This window comes from Oncorhynchus mykiss, chromosome 8 (genome assembly GCF_013265735.2).
Source record: "Oncorhynchus mykiss isolate Arlee chromosome 8, USDA_OmykA_1.1, whole genome shotgun sequence".
Lineage (NCBI taxonomy): Eukaryota > Metazoa > Chordata > Actinopteri > Salmoniformes > Salmonidae > Oncorhynchus > Oncorhynchus mykiss.
The window spans coordinates 21,088,884-21,110,529 of record NC_048572.1 but is presented as its reverse complement, the minus strand read 5'-3'; the positions used below and the strand labels follow the sequence as shown (position 1 = coordinate 21,110,529).

At 45.0% G+C, this 21,646-nt stretch overlaps 1 protein-coding gene across 11 annotated transcripts in view; it reads right to left on the bottom strand.

Annotated features, from left to right (window-relative positions):
- LOC110529583 (protein FAM184A) overlaps window positions 1–21,646 on the bottom strand; it is a 105,977-nt gene that overhangs the window by 5,768 nt on the left and 78,563 nt on the right. For 6 of the 11 annotated variants that reach the window (XM_036985002.1, XM_036985006.1, XM_036985008.1 and 3 more), the window contains 5 exons: window positions 6,731–6,915; window positions 5,136–5,282; window positions 2,193–2,316; window positions 1,697–1,801; window positions 754–965 (listed from right to left, as the gene is read on the bottom strand). In XM_036985002.1, coding sequence (XP_036840897.1) covers window positions 754–965; window positions 1,697–1,801; window positions 2,193–2,316; window positions 5,136–5,282; window positions 6,731–6,915 — 773 coding nt within the window. The remainder of the gene's footprint in view (window positions 1–753; window positions 966–1,696; window positions 1,802–2,192; window positions 2,317–5,135; window positions 5,283–6,730; window positions 6,916–21,646) is intronic. The other 5 variants (XM_036985009.1, XM_036985011.1, XM_036985010.1 and 2 more) reach the window with 3 other exon arrangements.

Sequence of the window (21,646 nt, the reverse complement as noted above, 5' to 3'; positions counted from 1 at the left end):
TTAAGAGTGACGGTGGGGTGTACACATGCTCCTTTTGCATTCCAATGCCATTTTCAAAGTCTCATGTATTGCATGGGGCTTTCGAATAATATAGTAATGTGTTCATACATCTCCTGGAGTGTGTGTAGGTTCAGATGGAATATCCCTTTGTGTGTTTGAAAAGAAACCGTCAAGTACAGCCAATGACTTCCTGGTATACAGTAAAGATAAGTTGACAGAGAAGTGGGGGGAGTAATTGTGGGAGCTCTCCCTCTCGCCGAAAGCCAAATCTCTGGGGACACAATCAAAGCCTCGCAAAAAATGCAGGCAAAGAAAAAAGCCATCATGTCCTTCAAATAGAATAGCAATCAAGAGGGAATCCTGGGATGAACCCCTCAGCCTGTTGGCAACATGCAGCAGGCAACTTAATCTATTATTCAAGTTAATTACACTTTCAGACTGGAGTGTCTTTTTGTTTTTTTAAAGCCGTAATTCCTGATTTGACGCTGTTCTGTTTCATCAGAGCGAAGTCAGAAAACGGGGGGAAGAACATCAACATCCTCCAGTGAGGGTCACATTGAGAAGTTTCTTTCAAAGACTGAAGCCCATCAGAAAGGGATATGGCAGCTGACTGGAGAGGTTTGTATGAAAGCCGCCTATCTGCAGCTGTATGGGCCGAGGGTCAGGGCAATGTCTGTGTGTTAGTGTGCTTGACCCTGGGCCTGCCCATGGCGCAGACCGAGGCGTCAGCGGCGAGGGAGGGGCGGCGCTCACCTCATGAATTTCTTGGGCTCTGTCGGAGGGGTCGGTGGAGGCAGAGGTTTGCTAGTGTTGAGGTCAAGGTGGTGAATGGGGGAGTTGGGGATAGGCTCTAAGCGGTTGGGCTGGGGCTGCCCGCTCCCCATCCCTGTTCCTGCTGCCTCCAGAGCCCTGAGGTTTGGAGAGCTGCTGAATCGGTTTGCTGATTTGTCATTCTTTCTCTTTTGCTACACAGAGGGACAAAAACACAAAGAAACGGAAATAGGGAGAACTAGTCCAATGAAAAAAAAAATAACTTGTGTATATACTGTATATTTATACATCTATATATTTCTCATTCTCAGAGGATTTATGTGGATGGAGGCTTTCTGAAGGTCAGGCTCGTACCACTCAACTAGAGAAGGAACAGTCGCTCTCAGCTATAATATGTGAATTAAGATGAGAAAAAAGTATCACATGAAGAGGCTACAGAAAGTTCACACTAACAAAGAATGGCTTGGAAAGCAAAGGAGAACTGGATGTTTGAACAGTGAGATAACAGACACACACACTGACTAACCCCCCCTCCCCCCCCCCCCCCCACACACACACACACACAAACTATATGTAACAGTAAACCAAAATATCAGAAGTTATAGAACTTGAAATGGAGTCAACAGTTACATATTGACCATGCAGAGTGATCCATTCAACTGGGAGACAGGGGGTTGATGCGTTTACATTGGAATGGGACACAACTTCTCTCCACTAAGGGATGGAATGGTTCCAATGGAAATCAAGACTAAGGATATGTGGAAAGGCAACTTAAAATCGCCACTTCAACCATTTTCTACATTGAGGTACAGGCTAGTGGTTTAGGCTTGTAATGATCGGGATGGTTCCCTAAGGGTTTCAAATTGTCACCTGACGCTTTTGGTCTTCACAAAGAGTCAAAGAGTGTGTGCAGCGGTCAGCTCACCTTGATGAGGGGATTTATTACTCCCACGTTGGGACTGGTGTTGAACACCTTGTTGAAGTTGGTCTCTCTGTTCACCAATTCCAGCTGGTAGAACTTTTTGTCGTCCTGCACGTCAACAGAGAGACTTCAGTTAGGTCATGGTGCTCTGGGTTATTGATGGAGAATCTCACACCTCACACTCTAATTAAAATGTCATTCGTGGGCTTAAATACCAGTACCGTGTGATACAACCCGCAAAAGTCACAGTGTTTCTAGCCAAGCTCTAGTGCTATAGATACAGTATACTGAATAGCGGTCTACAATACATTGTTGGGACTCAATGGCTGTAACATACCGGAGTCTACTGCAGCTGAATGAGAAATCTTAATCACGCAAGGCAACAGCACTCCATACTACTATTGATTGGAGGTAGACAGGCATGCAGGCTCCATGTCTAGGATTGTTGGGTAAAACCACACAAGGGCATCCTGTAAGCCATCTTGTACTGTGTACATACACTTACCACCAGCTTCTTGACGAGAGACTCCCTCTCAGTCACCATTTCCTTTAGCTCAGCGATCACCTGCAGGTCCTCAGGCCGGCTCTCCCTGTTCCGGAACTTATCCTCCGTGCCCTCCAACCTGGGGAGAGGAGGGGGCCATTAGGGCTCTGACATATCACAGTTTCCTCACAACACAGTGTGAATCAGGTAACATTGTGGAAACAACGTTTTGTTTGTGTAACATGATGATCAAAGTGCCTTGGATCAGTATGGGGATATGAGCATACATTGAGGGAGCATGTTTTTAAAGCTTCCCTTCCATCATCTGCAGATCAATACTAAAGCATTAGCTTTTAACTCTCCTACCTTTAATCTCATAATCAGAAAGCCTATTAGTGCTTGTGTATTACTATGATCAAAACACGAGAAACATTACATGTTGTTCTGAATTCCAATTAAACTTCTCAACAAATAAGCTCACTTTAGAAGAGTTCTTATCAGTGATCAAAGCCATCTGCCTCTCCACAGTGTTGTGCTGCCTCTAATTTGAGATTGATGACTTTAATACACTGAGATATTCCTCGTGCTCGAAACAAGCATCCATCATGTCCAGTTTGGCATGACGTTCTCAGCACTACAGATGTGGAATGACAAGTGATACCAAACTCTCCATCAAACTCAGACGCAAGACAGAGACAGGAACACGCTTGAATTAGACAGGGAGCGTATTGGATATAATGATAATGGCTTCTGTCACGCTGCTATGCATCAGCCATCCGTTCATTTGTTGCTTAATTGACAGAAACAGCATCTACTACACTTTACTTCAGTGTCACGTTTCACTACAGACTCATCTGCATCCCTACACATGCTCCAAACATAAACAATGTGAAACCAACATGTTGCTGCAATGCAGCCTGGGAGGATGGTCCTGCCTTGCTTTTTTTAAATAAATATTGTCATCAGTGTTGGGGAAGCTATTCTGAAAATATAGTTTACCAAGCTACCAATTACTTCACACTGAAAGAAGCTAGCTACACTAAAGCTAAGCCCTTAAGAAAATATAGCTGACTTAACTAAAGTTACTTTGTAAAAGTTGTTCACTACATCCAAACTACTGAGTGATAAACTATCATATGTAAATCTGATGTCATAGACTATAAATTGCAAGAACAGATCACTCTGGAGTCAGTTGTTAACAGAATGTGTAATTTAGCTTATTTAACACAAAAACTATGTTTTAAGTGAGAATTAGACAGGGCTGATGCCGAAAAAGAAAGGAAAGTATTGCTTACTTTACCCACATTTTATTTTAGACAAAAAATAAGTGTGTGTAGTTCCAGTAGTTACCTACACATGGTAAAAAAACCAACGTATTTACTACTGAAAACACTACCTAGATTAGTATTTTGTTCAACTACCACCAAGCTACTGCAAAATGGAGTTAAATTACTAGTTGAACTACATGTAGTTCACTACTCCCTAACACTGCTCATCATCACACTCCAGTCAACTCTCCAGCGACATCACTCAAAACAGATGTAACTAATGGCTAGGAAGCACTAAAACAAACAAACTAAAACAAACCAATCAGACAACAAACTTGTGTTGGTTCCCATGGGTTTAACCAAGCGATGTATTGAGATAAAATATTCATAGAGCTTGAATGGCATAATATTTAGAGGTGGCCAGGGACCGGCTTTGGGGAACGAGGCTGCCAAGGTGATTAATTGGGGAGGGGACAAGAGCTGTTGTTAAAATATATTTGTTATGTGCTTAATTAGCAGGCAGTAAATTATCAACCTCGAGGTAAGGCCTTGGAAACTAGAAACTTGAAAATGACAGGGGCTTGGACCTTGTTGGTTTTGGAAAGGTTAGCAACAGACAAATCTGCGTAAGGCTAATGTGAACAATTTTTACAGGATTGTACTGGATTCTGTTTGTCAGTCAAATTTACTTGAGGAACATGCACAAATAATGACGTATGCTTCACTAGCATTTCATTTTGAAAGGTGTGATTGAGCCATGAGAAGATTTGGTAGAGGGCATCACAGATGCTCTCTCTGCAGTAGCTGGCTTTGTGTCTAGATGGTGCTCTCATTCACATGAAACTAAATGAGGTCACTCACCAGTCCCAGGATCCTGTATATCTGTTCCATCTAACTCTCTCAGTCTCTCTCTCAGTCTCTCTCCCACTCTCACCCACTCTCACCCACTCTCACCCACTCACAGTCTCACTCTCGGTCTCACTCTCGGTCTCACTCTCGGTCTCACTCTCGGTCTCACTCTCACTCTCAGTCTCACTCTCAGTCTCACATCCCAAACATATTTCTTACAGAGACAGCTGCCTGTTATCCCTATAATCATTACAGTACATGTCCCTGGATCTATTCAGAGTAGATTACAGGGGATTTCTATGTCTATGGTCGTATTTTCTGGTGTGTACTGTTTGTGTACAGTACTGTGGTGTCATGAAAGCTAGGGGACCTGCACACCCAGCTGGAGGTTTATCCCAAGTAGGACACTGCTGCTGATAGACAGTGTGTGTGTGTGTGTGTGTGCATGTGCGTGTGCGTGTGCATGCGGTGGGGGATTGAGGACACAGTCACCTCCATGCAGCACAGTGGAAAACAAAACAGGTCTGTCAGATCTCTCATAAAAGGGAAGGACCTTCCCAATGGGCCATATTCACCTCCGGAGATCATGTGCAGCCACCCGCTCTCCTCTCCCTCCCTCCCTCCCTCCCTCCCTCCCTCCCTCCCTCCCTCCCTCCCATCCAATACTTCCTTCCTCCTTCCATCCATTTCTGTATCTGTGTGGGATACTCACCTCTTCAGCCTGTGCTCTGCCAGTGACTGTGGCCTTTCATCATCTGCCAGGGCTTTATATAATCACAGTATCACATATGCTCTCACAGTGAGTGCTATATCAACTACATACTGGATGTACTGTACGTACAGGACTTGCAGAGCAGAAATCTTGTCTTTGAGAAGCTCCTGGGCCTTGTTGAAGTCACACAGCATGTTCTGAGTCTCTCTGTTGTGCATGGCGTTCATCTCAGCCATCTCTCGCTCGTGTTTCTTCGACAGGTCCTGTTCATGAGCCCTGAGAAGAGACCAGATCATTAAAACCCATTCAGATCACGTCTTTATACACCTATCCAGCTCTGAGGTACAGTCTCCTGTGTAGAGTTGTTACAGTATCCTAACTCAGTATCCTAACTTGGCACAATTACCACAGACACATATCTTTTGATCCCGCTGGCACCTTTACAATTTCATTCATCTTTGACTTTCCTTCTTTTTTTTGTTGCCAAGAAAGACATATATAATTTATAGCAGGAGGCTCTGGAGGAGAGATATCACTGTTTCACCATAAGTGGAAAACACTCTTTTCTATTTACTTATTGATTTATTTTGATGTGGGACAGATAGACAGGACTCTTCCAAGGCATTACACCAGCTGATTGAAATTCTCTGCCTTGTAGCGGCGACTCCCTCTCTCCCCTCAGTAGACTATATGGCAGTGTTGCTCACGCAGAGCTACTGCAGTCAGAGAGAGAGGCAGAGCACGAGGAGTGCAGAGGAATGAATACGCTTGCCTCTCCCTGAGTAATGCTCCCTGAGGGACACAAATCTTTTCCAATTTATTTATTTTTATCTCAGGAAACTAGGATTCGCCTGCGTGTTACATAATTGGAAGTGAAAGGTGCTCCACAAGGGGCCTGGAATCCTACCAGTGATATGTGTTGTTGACGCCACATATGCACAAACACACACGCGGACACACACACGCGGACACACACACACACACACACACACACACACACACACTAACCCCATGCGCTTGGTTATCTCTAGCTCTAGAAAAGCATCAGCCTCCATTATTGATTCATCACCAAACAGGCCTTCAATTCTAATGAGAGAGCCTGCTGTTCGTTCCATCCAGGCCTCAGACCACATTATTAATTAATATAAGAGTGAATTATTCATATCAGCCTGTGGGAAAAGCATGATAGATTATATTCAGGCCTTGCCCCAAATAACCCTGACTTTCATATTTTCTTATACATTTATTTGACCATTAAACTACAGGAGAAAAAAAAATGTCAGAGAGACCAAGTCTTCAAAGGGAATAACAGTGCATAAAACACGACTTCCAGAAGGGAGAGGCAAATTGGCCTCCTCTCTTTCTCTTTCCAGTATCCTTCAAATGTAATCCAACTCAAAAACGATGCCAGCACTGCCAATGGCCACCGACTGTCACGTCTAAACAAGAGGAATTCACACAACTGAACTTGTCGTGTTGTGATTCACCAGTCATCTAAACTAAAAGTGTTAAAAACCTTCATCGTGGCCATATTAAAACGAGGTACAGGCATTTGCCTGCAGAGATAGCGTACAGAGATTCACCTAATTAAGTTTGGCAACGCACCAGAACAGCTTTACTGTAGATGACCTGTTATTGTGTCAACCCTCCTGTGTGTCACCCCATAATGCCCTGTGGTAGGACCACAACCCTGCCCTCCCCTCATGCACTCTCCTCCAGCCCACCTGATCTGCTGGTTGGCCTCGCTGCGGATCTTCAGCACCTCCTTGCCCTTGAGCTCCAGCTCCTTGGTGAGTGTGTTGATGTTCTCGTTCAGTGTGTGAATCTCGTGGTCCAGCTGAGCAATGTGGTTCTTCCTCCTTACCACCTCCTCCTGCAGGTCCGAGATCCGGCCCAGCAACTCCCTCTCCTGAATGGGGAAAAGGCAGACATACAACGGCACAAAAGAACAGACAAAAACAAGAAAAAACACAAGTTTGAGTTAGCATTTGATCCCACGGGCGTGTGCTGCTGTGCTGTCCCCTTGTATTCCCAGGGGGCACTGTGATACTTTCTGACACCATGTTTACAGTGCCATGGATGCTACAGCTTTGCCATGGATGCTACAGCTTTGCCATGGATGCTACAGCTTTGCCATGGATGCTACAGCTTTGTCATGGATGCTACAGCTTTGCCATGGATGCTACAGCTTTGCCATGGATGCTACAGCTTTGCCATGGATGCTACAGCTTTGCCATGGATGCTACAGCTTTGCCATGGATGCTACAGCTTTGCCATGGATGCTACAGCTTTGCCATGGATGCTACAGCTTTGTCATGGATGCTACAGCTTTGCCATGGATGCTACAGCTTTGTCATGGATGCTACAGCTTTGCCATGGATGCTACAGCTTTGCCATGGATGCTACAGCTTTGCCATGGGATGCTACAGCTTTGCCATGGATGCTACAGCTTTGCCATGGGATGCTACAGCTTTGCCATGGGATGCTACAGCTTTGCCATGGGATGCTACAGCTTTGCCATGGATGCTACAGCTTTGCCATGGATGCTACAGCTTTGCCATGGATGCTACAGCTTTGCCATGGATGCTACAGCTTTGCCATGGATGCTACATCATAATACGTGAGCACACTCACATGCCATGGCATTCCTCTGCCTCTCTCAGAAATAAATGTGGGCTTCACTGAACACGTCTGTTGGGAGGTTGATAATATTGATAGCTGAATAGATATACTGATAAATAATTGTGCTGCTTGTATTTGTTTATAGTTAGTACGAGTTACAACAACGTGTTAGAGGACTGTTAGATCGCCTGGAAAAGGTCATTACATTTGTTTATTTAACCTTTATTTAACTAGGCAAGTCAGTTAAGAACAAGTTCTTATTTACAATGGCGGCCTACCCCGGCCAAACCTGGACGACGCTGGGCCAATTGTGCGCCATCCTATGGGACTCCCAATCACGGGCCGGATGTGATGCAGCCTGGATTCGAACCAGGGACTGTAGTGACGCTTCTTGCACTGAGATGCAGTGCATCTCACCGCGCAACTCGCAACTCCCACCGCGCAACTCGGGAGTCATCTCCTGACTATTAGCTCAAACACGGCTGCTCCGGTCTGGTCCAGTCAATTGTACTGAAAACATATCGGAAAACATTCCCTAGAATACATGTCAATTGTTCAGTATGTAATAGGGACAACGCTGCCATCTGAATCTAGACAACTCTAGGCTATTATCACTCTCTTTCCCAAAGTTACGTAACAGTTAACTCACCAGGCTGATATATGAAATATATAATCTCCTTTTGCCCAGCTAGAAATACATGTAACTACCTGATTTTACTGGAGCTAGAAGTAAAGCCAGGGTGTAGATGTATCATGCTTTGCTTGGCTCAAGGGTCATTTTCCACTTCGGCAACGGCACCTCTTTTAGAAGTCTCTCCCTCTCTAAAAGAGACAGCAGCATACCGTCAAGCCAAACACTGGTATTATAAAGTTAATGGCTCTTGTGTAATCATATTACAATCTGCATGTATTAACTTTGAATTCCTGCAAATATAATTTCATGCCAGCGGATTATTGTGAAAACAGTAATCTAGTTATTCGTGTGTGGGCCACTGCAGGGGGCAGGTTTAAGGGCACTGGCTCTCTCTCCTCCATAGAAGATCGTTTCTCCATCCTCTGCTTAACAGACATTCACTGTGACATTTCTGCTGCCTTCCAATCTCCCCAGTGGATACCTGTTTGGCTTGGAGGCAAACATGATTGACATGTCTCTGCATGGTTGGGTTGTGGATTTCCACAAGGACAGGTAGAGAGGCAGACATTGCCAGCAGTGGAGAACAGAGTTAAAAGGCTAAACATCAGTGTGGGAGAAGGAAGTTTGTAGCTAGGTTGTAATTGGCGCTTGACCCTATATTTGTGTAGGCTGCGGCTGGTTAGGAAAGTGTGTGTGTGTTTGTGTCCATTCATGTGAATGTGTGTGCACGCAGGTGTGTGCGTATCCATGTGTGTGTGGGGGCTTTGGAGTGAGACAGTGGTGACAGCTCTATTAGCAGAACTGAGACTCACAGTGAGGACACACGCTGCCTGAGGGCAAGTCTAAAAACCACGGACTCTGTCAAGATGACACTATAGAATAGCAATATTCATTGTCCATACATAGATGGGAATTCTGTTGGAGAGCAAATTCTATGGTGTAACCATTCGAGCAGCACTCCTCAAAATCAGCCCCTTCTGTGGGTGGAACTATTCCAGGTCAAAGGAAGCATCAAAGCATTTGGATAAAATATCACAGGAACAAAATAGCAGTTTTTAAAAGCTTCTTCTGAGGGACTGGTGGGAAGTTGGTAGATGGAGTTCCCACCTCCAATAATCACCACATTTGATCTCTTATCTTGAAAAATGTCATTTCTGTGGCTGGCTGATAGTTATTTTGACAGTAATGTGAATGGAGATGGGTAGAGGGAAGCAGCATTCCCCAAGTGAGAATGGCTTTCACTTCAGCAGTAATACATTGATGAACATCTTTGAGGAAAACATGATGATTATTAGAAAGCAAATTACGGACTCCTCTTTAAATCTGTGTATTCCTTCAAAGCTCAGTTGTCCTGAGTCTGCACAACTCTGCCAGGACCTAGGATCAAGAGAGACGCTCAAGTGTTTTAGTATTATATCTCTTGACACAATGATGAAAATAATCATGGCCTCTAAACCTTCAAGCTGCATACTGGACCCTATTCCAACTAAACTACTGAAAGAGCTGCTTCCTGTGCTTGGCCCTCCTATGTTGAACATAATAAACGGCTCTCTATCCACCGGATGTGTACCTAACTCACTAAAAGTGGCAGTAATAAAGCCTCTCTTGAAAAAGCCAAACCTTGACCCAGAAAATATAAAAAACTAAAATCGGCCTATATCGAATCTTACATTCTTCTCAAAAATCAAACATTTTAGAAAAGGCTGTTGCGCAGCGACTCACTGCCTTCCTGAAGACAAACAATGTATACAAAATGCTTCAGTCTGGTTTTAGACCCCATCGTAGCACTGAGATTGCACTTGTGAAGGTGGTAAATTACCTTTTAGTGGCATCAGACTGAGGCTCTGCATCTGTCCTCGTGCTCCTAGACCTTAGTGCTGCTTTTGATACCATCGATCACCACATTCTTTTGGAGAGATTGGAAACCCAAATTGGTCTACACGGACAAGTTCTGGCCTGGTTTAGATCTTATCTGTCGGAAAGATATCAGTTTGTCTCTGTGAATGGTTTGTCCTCTGACAAATCAACTGTAAATTTCGGTGTTCCTCAAGGTTCCGTTTTAGGACCACTATTGTTTTCACTATATATTTTACCTCTTGGGGATGTTATTCGAAAACATAATGTTAACTTTCACTGCTATGCGGATGACACACAGCTCTACATTTCAATGAAACATGGTGAAGCCCTAAAATTGCTTTTAAACTCGGACAAAACAGAGATGCTTGTTCTAGGTCCCAAGAAACAAAGAGATCTTCTGTTGAATCTGACAATTAATCTTAATGGTTGTACAGTCGTCTCAAATAAAACTGTGAAGGAGCTCGGCGTTACTCTGGACCCTGATCTCTCTTTTGACGAACATATCAAGACTGTTTCAAGGACAGCTTTTTTCCATCTACGTAACATTGCAAAAATCAGAAACTTTCTGTCCAAAAATGATACCGAAAAATGTATCCATTTTAGAATGCTAGAATCCTGACTAGAACCAAAAAAATGTATCATATTACTCCACTGCTAGCCTCCCTACACTGGCTTCCTGTCAAGGCAAGGGCTGATTTCAAGGTTTTACTGCTAACCTACAAAGCATTACATGGGCTTGCTCCTACCTATCTCTCTGATTTGGTCCTGCCGTACATACCTACACGTACGCTACGGTCACAAGACGCAGGCCTCCTAATTGTCCCTAGAATTTCTAAGCAAACAGCTGGAGGCAGGGCTTTCTCCTATTGAGCTCCATTTTTATGGAATGGTCTGCCTACCCATGTGAGAGACGCAAACTCGGCCTCAACCTTTAAGTCTTTACTGAAGACTCATCTCTTCAGTGGGTCATATGATTGAGTGTAGTCTGGCCCAGGAGTGTGAAGGTGAACGGAAAGGCTCTGAAGCAACGAACCGCCCTTGCTGTCTCTGCCTGGCCGGTTCCCCTCTTTCCACTGGGATTCTCTGCCTCTAACCCTATTACAAGGGCTGAGTCACTGGCTTACTGGTGCTCTTTCATGCCGTCCCTAGGAGGGGTGCGTCACTGATGTGATCTTCCTGTCTGGGTTGGCGCCCCCCTTTGGGTTGTGCCGTGGCGGAGATCTTTGTAGGCTATACTCGGCCTTGTCTCAGGATGGTAAGTTGGTGGTTGAAGATATTCCTCTAGTGGTGTAGGGGCTGTGCTTTGGCAAAGTGGGTGGGGTTATATCCTTCCTGTTTGGCCCTGTCCGGGGGTATCATCGGATGGGGCCACAGTGTCTCCTGACCCCTCGTCTCAGCCTCCAGTATTTATGCTGCAGTAGTTTATGTGTCGGGGGGCTAGGGTCAGTTTGTTATATCTGGAGTACTTCTCCTGTCTTATCCGGTGTCCTGTGTGAATTTAAGTATGCTCTCTCTAATTCTCTCTTTCTTTCTCTCTCTCGGAGGACCTGAGCACTAGGACCATGCCTCAGGACTACCTGGCATGATGACTCCTTGCTGTCCCCAGTCCACCTGGCCATGCTGCTGCTCCAGTTTAAACTGTTCTGCCTGCGGCTATGGAATCCTGACCTGTTCACCGGACGTGCTACCTGTCCCAGACCTATTATTTGACCATGCAGGTCATTTATGAACATTTGAACATCTTGGCCATGTTCTGTTATAATCTCCACCCGGCACAGCCAGAAGAGGCCACCCCTCATAGCCTGGTTCCTCTCAAGGTTTCTTCCTAGGTTTTGGCCTTTCTAGGGAGTTTTTCCTAGCCAACGTGCTTCAACACCTGCATTGCTTGCTGTTTGGGGTTTTAGGCTGGGTTTCTGTACAGCACTTTGAGATATCAGCTGATGTACGAAGGGCTATATAAATACATTTGATTTGATTTAGAGGGCACAGTACAGTGGTCTGGGAATAGACAGGTCTCAGCGAGGAGCTGATTAGAAGACAAGTCTACTCTCTGAGCCCCAGCTCCCCTCTCTCTCTCTTCTATCCCTGCTTCCACAGGACTGTCTGTCTCTATAGTTTCAGAGCAGGGTGATCAAAAGGCCAGAGGAAGGTGATCACAAGCCCTAGGACCAGACAAAATGTTTCCTTCAGCCTCCAGAAATGAGGAGATCAAGTATACAGTACCTGTAGTTTGAATTAAAATCATTCCCAATACTGCTACATACAGAGCTTCATTTGATCACTGAGAAGGCAGATGACCATCTTGATTTGCAGAAATTCACTGAAAACCCAACCCAACTTTATATGAATAGTATTGCGCTTCTCATGCAGCCTACTTTTGGCCAGCTAATAGCCCAACCACTGATCAAGCAACACTATGAACTAAAATGTTCAAATCCTGTTGCTGCAGGATTATTTTGCTGTGACGATAGGTCAAATTAAGATCCCAAATCTGTAGCAGTTCTATTGATCCCTATATTAGAGATGACAGGAGCGCACCTCCCCCAATCCTTACCATCTGCCCATTCATCTGGGAAAATAGAGGCATTTATCACAGTTTGCAAACAGGCCGCGGCCCATCTTCCCTGTGAAAAATAGGTTCGCTGCGGATGAGTAGCCATTAGCAATGCTTCAATTGTTGGAGATTCACTGAGCATAAAGAGCTGTGTGGGATTTCATTAAGACGGGTCTCATTGTTTTGAGGAATCAGTGTGAGAAGATTAGACATCAGATACAAAAAACATTAGGAAATATGGCACAGACCACTCCATACACATGTTCGCATGCACGCACACACATACACATGTTCGCATGCACGCACACACATACACATGTTCGCATGCACGCACACACATACACGTTCGCATGCACGCACACACATATACATGTTCGCATGCACGCACACACATACACATGTTCGCACACACATACACATGTTCGCATGCACGCACACACACACGTACGCAAGCACACACACACACACACATGTACGCAAGCACACACGCAAACACACACACACGCACACGCACACACACACACATATATACACATACACACGCACAGAGAGAGAGAGAGAGACAAGATGTACCAGGGGAGTATAGAAAATAAACATTCTTCAGAGCCATTTGTCTGTCAGAAGCTGAGCTTTCATCTGTGGGGACAGCTGATCACTATCCCCAGCAAATGTAATTATCCACACCGCAGACCAGTCCTGCTAATCTCATTAAACGAGCCAGCACCGTCCATCTCTCAGGGGTCCACAATTAAAGCTAAGGCAACACAGCGCTCAACGCGGGCCCTGCGGCCACGCCAAACGTTCCACGGCTCAGCACAGGGAGTTCTTTCTTAGAAACCATTCTCTGTCTCCCAGTCTCTCTTCAGATGGCCCCATCTCTTTACTGTCTGCCAGGGCTGCTGGGCTAGTGGGGCTGTTCAAAGGAAAACAACATGCTCGGTGTTGCTAAGGCTCTTTGATTAAAGCGCTGAAGGTACATGTTCATTCTAAAGATCAGAGCTTTACCATTTACTGGGTAAAAACACAACACATGTCCATAAAAGGTAACAACAGCCGTACAGTCTGGGAGACAACTGGCTGCTGTGATTAGGATATCTGTATAATTAAAGATAAGTCGATGTACGGTTAGTATAGGCATAATGCATTTAAATGATTAAGAGTCCCACCCACCCGGGAGGGAGGGATGGCTCAGCGGCTAGTAAATCAAACAGTCATATGGGACATAGAGAGAGAGACAGGGGTGTGTCCTGACATATCTGACTACTGAACACACAGACAGTCGAAGCAGAGGGAGCGAGGGGTCTTAGGGGAAGGTTGTTGTTTTGGTTGAGAAACCACCAGGAAGCCTGTTTATCCCATGTGAGTTGTCTGAGGTATTGTGTGTACTGTGGTGACTGGATATGGCAGTTACAGTATATAGGAGATGGGAACAGACCACAAAGCAGGTCATACACGTCCCATGGTAGAGATGGGCATTTGACATTGTTTTACTGTTAGAGGACTCGAATCGAGAGAGAATTTTTTTTAAATTTTACAACAGGCCCACACTCAAAAAACATATGTGCGCATTTATTGATAGGTGTATGCCAACAGTCCGAAACAATGCCTAATTTACCATAACCATTACAGATAACAAATCCTAATATACAGTGCCTTGCGAAAGTATTCGGCCCCCTTGAACTTTGCGACCTTTTGACACATTTCAGGCTTCAAACATAAAGATATAAAACTGTATTTTTTTGTGAAGAATCAACAACAAGTGGGACACAATCATGAAGTGGAACGACATTTATTGGATATTTCAAACTTTTTTAACAAATCAAAAACTGAAAAATTGGGCGTGCAAAATTATTCAGCCCCTTTACTCTCAGTGCAGCAAACTCTCTCCAGAAGTTCAGTAAGGATCTCTGAATGATCCAATGTTGACCTAAATGACTAATGATGATAAATACAATCCACCTGTGTGTAATCAAGTCTCCGTATAAATGCACCTGCACTGTGACAGTCTCAGAGGTCCGTTAAAAGCGCAGAGAGCATCATGAAGAACAAGGAACACACCAGGCAGGTCCAGAGATACTGTTGTGAAGAAGTTTAAAGCCGGATTTGGATACAAAAAGATTTACCAAGCTTTAAACATCCCAAGGAGCACTGTGCAAGCGATAATATTGAAATGGAAGGAGTATCAGACCACTGCAAATCTACCAAGACCTGGCCATCCCTCTAAACTTTCAGCTCATACAAGGAGAAGACTGATCAGAGATGCAGCCAAGAGGCCCATGATCACTCTGGATGAACTGCAGAGCTCTACAGCTGAGGTGGGAGACTCTGTCCATAGGACAACAATCAGTCGTATATTGCACAAATCTGGCCTTTATGGAAGAGTGGCAAGAAGAAAGCCATTTCTTAAAGATATCCATAAAAAGTGTTGTTTAAAGTTTGCCACAAGCCACCTGGGAGACACACCAAACATATGGAAGAAGGTGCTCTGGTCAGATGAAACCAAAATTGAACTTTTTGGCAACAATGCAAAACGTTATGTTTGGCGTAAAAGCAACACAGCTGAACACACCATCCCCACTGTCAAACATGGTGGTGGCAGCATCATGGTTTGGGCCTGCTTTTCTTCAGCAGGGACAGGGAAGATGGTTAAAATTGATGGGAAGATGGATGGAGCCAAATACAGGACCATTCTGGAAGAAAACCTGATGGAGTCTGAAAAAGACCTGAGACTGGGACGGAGATTTGTCTTCCAACAAGACAATGATCCAAAACATAAAGAAAAATCTACAATGGAATGGTTCAAAAATAAACATATCCAGGTGTTAGAATGGCCAAGTCAAAGTCCAGACCTGAATCCAATCGAGAATCTGTGGAAAGAACTGAAAACTGCTGTTCACAAATGCTCTCCATCCAACCTCACTGAGCTCGAGCTGTTTTGCAAGCAGGAATGGGAAAAAATTTCAGTCTCTCGATGTGCAAAACTGATAGAGACATACCCCAAGCGACTTACAGCTGTAATCGCAGCAAAAGGTGGCGCTACAAAGTATTAACTTAAGGGGGCTGAATAATTTTGCACGCCCAATTTTTCAGTTTTTGATTTGTTAAAAAAGTTTGAAATATCCAATAAATGTCGTTCCACTTCATGATTGTGTCCCACTTGTTGTTGATTCTTCACAAAAAAATACAGTTTTATATCTTTATGTTTGAAGCCTGAAATGTGGCAAAAGGTCGCAAAGATCAAGGGAGCCGAATACTTTCGCAAGGCACTGTATATATATATATATATATATATATATATATATATTCAGTCAATAAAAAGTAAGTGCCAACCGAAACATCAACTGGTTATATTATCTCGTGGAACACAATCCTCAAAAAGGCAGTAACCTCAGCAGTTGCACTTGCTTGTAGAAGCCTGGTTGTGCAATGGCAAAGCCTTGTTTTGTTACTTTAGCAGACATTTTCAGGGTTACAAACCAAAATCGGTCATCTTTTGATATATACAAACGTTCAATTTAGTTTATTTTGCCTGTTCTTTGGAATTTTATTCCATATTGAACACTGCATGATGATGAATTACTGCAATGCTCTACTCTCCAGCTACCCGGATAAAGCACTAAATAAACTTCAAATAGTGCTAAATACAGCTGCTAGAATCTTGACTAGAACCCCAAAATGTGATCATATTACTCCAGTGCCAGCCTCTGGCTTCCTGTTAAGGCTAGATCTGATTTCAAGGTTTTACTGCTAACCTACAAAGCATTACATGGACTTGCTCCTACCCATCTCTCCGATTAGGTCCTGCCGTATGCTACGGTCACAAGACGCAAGCCTCCTTATTGTCCCTATCTCCTATAGAGCTCAATTTTTATAGAATGGTCTGCCTATCCATGTGAGAGACGCAGACTCGTTCTCGATATTAAAGTCTTTACTGAAGACTCATCTCTTCAGTTGGTCCTATGATTGAGTGTAGTCTGGCCCATGGGTGCAATGGTGAACGGCAAGGCACTGGAGTGACGAACCACCCTTGCTGTCTCTGCCTGGCTGGCTCCCCTCTCTCCACTGGGATTCTCTGCCTCTGACCCCATTACGGAGGCTGAGTCACTGGCTTACTAGCGCTCTCCCATGCAGTCCCTAAGATGGGTGTGTCATTGACGTGATCTTCCTGTCCGGTTTTGCGCCCCCCCCAGGCTTGTGCGGTGGAGGTGATCTTCGTGGGCTAAACTCAGCCTTTGTCTGAGGGTAGTAAGTTGGTAGTCTGTTGATATCCCTCTAGTGGTGTGGGGTTATATCTTGCCTAGTTGGCCCTATCCGGGCATATCATTGGATGGGGCCACAGTGTCCTCCGACCCCCCCTGTCAAGTCTCCAGTATCTATGCTGCAATAGTCTATGTGCCGGGCAGCTAGGGTGAGTCTTTCCTATCTGGTGTCCTGTGTGAACTTAAGTATCCCTCAAAGCTCCCTCAAATGAATCAATGAATCAATCAATATCTCTCTCTCGGAAAAGTGGTCGAGGTTTTGCTCGCTTGAGGTAGAGTATCTCATGATAAGCTGTAGACCACACTATCTACCAAGAGAGTTTCCATCTATATTCTTCATAGCTGTCTATTTACCACCACAAACCGATGTTGGCACTAAGACCACACTCAATGAGCTGTATACGGCCATAAGCCAACAGGAAAACGCTCATCATGAGGCGCCGCTCCTAGTGAATGGGGACTTTAATGCAGGGAAACTTAAATCTGTTTAACCAAACTTATACCAGCATGTTAAATAAGCAACCAGAGGGGGGGAAAAAAACTCTAGACCACCTTTACTCCACACATAGAAACGGGTACAAAGCTCTCCCTCGCCCTCCATTTGGCAAATCTGACCATAATTCTATCCTCCTGATTCCTGCTTACAGGCAAAAACTAAAGCAGGAAGCACCAGTGACTCGGTCAATAAAAAAGTGGTCAGATGAAACAGATAAGCTACAGGACTGTTTTGCTAGCACAGACTGGAATATGTTCCGCGATTCTTCCAATGACATTGGAAGAAAAACATCCTATGGCGTTCTGCATTAGCATCGAACAGCCCCCGTGATATGCAGCTGTTCAGGGAAGCTAGAAACCATTATACACAGGCAGTTAGAAAAGCCAAGGCTAGCTTTTTCAAGCAGAAATTTGTTTCCTGCAACACTAACTCAAAAAAGTTCTGGGACACTGTAAAGTCCATGGAGAATAAGAACACCTCCTCCCAGCTGCCCACTGCACTGAAGATAGGAAACACTGTCACCACTGATAAATCCACTATAATTGAGAATTTCAATAAGCATTTTTCTACGGCTGGCCATGCTTTCCACCTGGCTACTCCTACCCTGGTCAACAGCACTGCACCCCCACAGCAACTCGCCCAAGCCTTCCCCATTTCTTCTTCTCACAAATCCAGTCAGCTGATGTTCTGAAAGAGCTGCAAAATCTGGACCCCTACAAATCAGCCGGGCTAGACAATCTGGACCCTTTCTTTCTAAAATGATCTGCCGAAATTGTTGCCACCCCTATTACTAGCCTGTTCAACCTCTCTTTCTGTCTGAGATTCCCAAAGACTGGAAAGCAGCTGCGGTCATCCCCCTCTTCAAAGGGGGACACACTCTTGACTCAAACTGCTACAGACCTATATCTATCCTACCCTGCCTTTCTAAGGTCTTCGAAAGCCAAGTCAACAAACAGATTACCGACCATTTCGAATCTCACCATACCTTCTCTGCTATGCAATCTGGTTTCAGAGCTGGTCATGGGTGCACCTCAGCCACGCTCATGGTCCTAAACGATATCTTAACCGCCATCGATAAGAAACATTACTGTGCAGCCGTATTCATTGATCTGGCCAAGGTTTTCGACTCTGTCAATCACCACATCCTCATCGGCAGACTCGACAGCCTTGGTTTCTCAAATGATTGCCTCGTCTGGTTCACCAACTACTTCTCTGATAGAGTTCAGTGTGTCAAATCGGAGGGTCTGCTGTCCGGACCTCTGGCAGTCTCTATGGGGGTGCCACAGGGTTCAATTCTTGGACCGACTCTCGTCTCTGTATACATCCATGATGTCGCTCTTGCTGCAGACGACACCATTCTGTATTATTCTGTCCCTTCTTTGGACACTGTGTTAACAACCCTCCAGGCAAGCTTCAACTCTCCTTCTGTGGCCTCCAATTGCTTTTAAATACAAGTAAAACTAAATGCATGCTCTTCAACCGATCGCTGCCTGCACCTGACCACCTGTCCAACATCACTACTCTGGACGGCGCTGACTTAGAATACGTGGACAACTACAAATACCTGGGTGTCTGGTTAGACTGTAAACTCTCCTTCCAGACCCACATCAAACATCTCCAATCCAAAGTTAAATCTAGAATTGGCTTCCTATTTCACAACAAAGCATCCTTCACTCATGCTGCCAAACATACCCTTGTAAAACTGACCATCCTACCAATCCTCGACTTCGGCGATGTCATTTACAAAATAGCCTCCAATACCGTACTCAACCAATTGGATGCAGTCTATCACAGTGCAATCCGTTTTGTCAACAAAGCCCCATATACTACCCACCATTGCGACCTGTACGCTCTCGTTGACTGGCCCTCGCTTCATACTCGTCACCAAACCCACTGGCTCCATGTCATCTACAAGACCCTGCTAAGTAAAGTCCCCCCTTATCTCAGCTCGCTGGTCACCATAGCATCACCCACCTGTAGCACGCGCTCCAGCAGGTATATCTCTCTGGTCACCCCCAAAACCAATTATTTCTTTGGCCGCCTCTCCTTCAAGTTCTCTGCTGCCAATGACTGGAACGAACTACAAAAATCTCTGAAACTGGAAACACTTATCTCCCTCACTAGCTTTAAGCACCAACTGTCAGAGCAGCTCACAGATTACTGCACCTGTACATAGCCCACCTATAATTTAGCCCAAACAACTACCTCTTTCCCTACTGTATTTATTTTATTTATTTTGCTCCTTTGCACCCCATTATTTTTATTTCTACTTTGCACATTCTTCCACTGCAAATCTATCATTCCAGTGTTTTACTTGCTATTTTGTATTTACTTTGCCACCATGGCCTTTTTTGCCTTTACCTCCCTTATCTCACCTCATTTGCTCACATCGTATATAGACTTTTGCTCACATCGTATATAGACTCTTGGCCAGGTCGCAATTGTAAATGAGAACTTGTTCTCAACTTACCTACCTGGTTAAATAAAGGTGAAATAAATAAAAATAAAAATTGAGGAGTACACCACATCAGTCACTGGCTTCATCAATAAGTGCATCAATGACACCGTCCCCACAGTGACTGTATGCACATATCCCAACCAGAGGCCATGGATTACAGGCAACATCCACACTGAGCTAAAGGGTAGAACTGCCACTGTCAAGGAGTGGCATTCTTACCCGGGAGATTATAAGAAATCCAATATGCCCTCCGACGAACCATCAAACAGGCAAAGCATGAATACAGGACTAAGATTGAATCGTACTACACCAGCTCCGACACTCGTCGGATGTTGCAGTGCTTGCAAACTATTACAGATGGCAAAAGGAACCACAGCCGCGAGCTGCCCAGTGACACGAGCTTACCAGACGAGCTAAATTACTTCTATGCTCACTTCGAGGCAAATAACACTGAAACGTACATGAGAGCATCAGCTGTTCCAGATGACTGTGTGATCATGCTCTCCGCAGTCAATGTGAGTAAGTCCTTTAAACAGGTCAACATTCACAAGACCGCAGGGCCAGACGGATTACCAGGACGTGTACTCCGAGCATGCGCTGATCAAATGGCAAGTGTCTCCACTGACATATTCAACCTATTCCTGTCGGAGTCTGTAATAGAAACATGTTTCAAGCAGACCACCATAGTCTCTGTGCCCAATAACATTAAGGTAACCTGCCTAAATGTCTACTGACCCGTAGCACTCACGTCTGTAGCCATGAAGTGCTTTGAAAGTCTGGTCATGGCTCACATCAACATCATCATCCCAGAAACCCTAGATCCAATTTGCATACTGCCCCAACAGATCCACAGATGATGCAATCTCGATTGTACTCCACACTGCCCTTTCACACCTGGACAAAAGGAACACCTATGTGAGAATGTTATTCATTGACTAAAGCTCAATGTTCAACACCATAGTGCCCTCAAAGCTCATCACTAAGCTAAGGACCCTGGGACTAAACACCTCCCTCTGCAACTGGATCCTGGACAGGCCACCCCCCCAGGTGGTAAGGGCAGGTAACAACACATCCGCCACGCTGATCCTCAATACGGGGCCCCTCAGGGGTGCGTGCTCAGTCCCCTCCTGCATTCCTTGTTCACAAATCACTGCATGGCCAGGCACGACTCCAACACCATTATTAAGTTTGCCGATGACACAACGGCCTTATCACCGACAACGACGAGACAGCCTCGTGGTGAGACCTGGCCGTGTGGTGCCAGGACAACAACCTCTCCTTCAGCGTGATCAAGACAAAGGAGATAATTTTGGACTACAGGAAATTGAGGACCGAGCACGCCCCCCATTCTCATTGACGGGGCTGCAATGGAGCCTGGTTGAGAGCTTCAAGTTCCTTGGTGTCCACATCGCCAAGAAACTAACATGGTCCAAGCACACCAAGACAGTCGTGAAGCAGGCACGACAAAACCTATTCCCCCTCAGGAGACTGAAAAGATTTGGAATGGTCCTCAGATCTTCAAAAGTTTATACAGTTGCACCATCGAGAGCATCCTGACTGGTTGCATCACCGCCAGGTATGGTAACTGCTCGGCCTCCGACCGCAAGGCACTACAGAGGGTAGTGCATACGGCCCAGTACATCACTGGGGCCAAGCATCCTGCCATCCAGGACCTCTATACCAGGCGGTGTCAGAGGAAGGCCCTAAAAATGGTCAAAGACTCCAGCCACCCTAGTCATAGACAGTTCTCTCCGCTACCA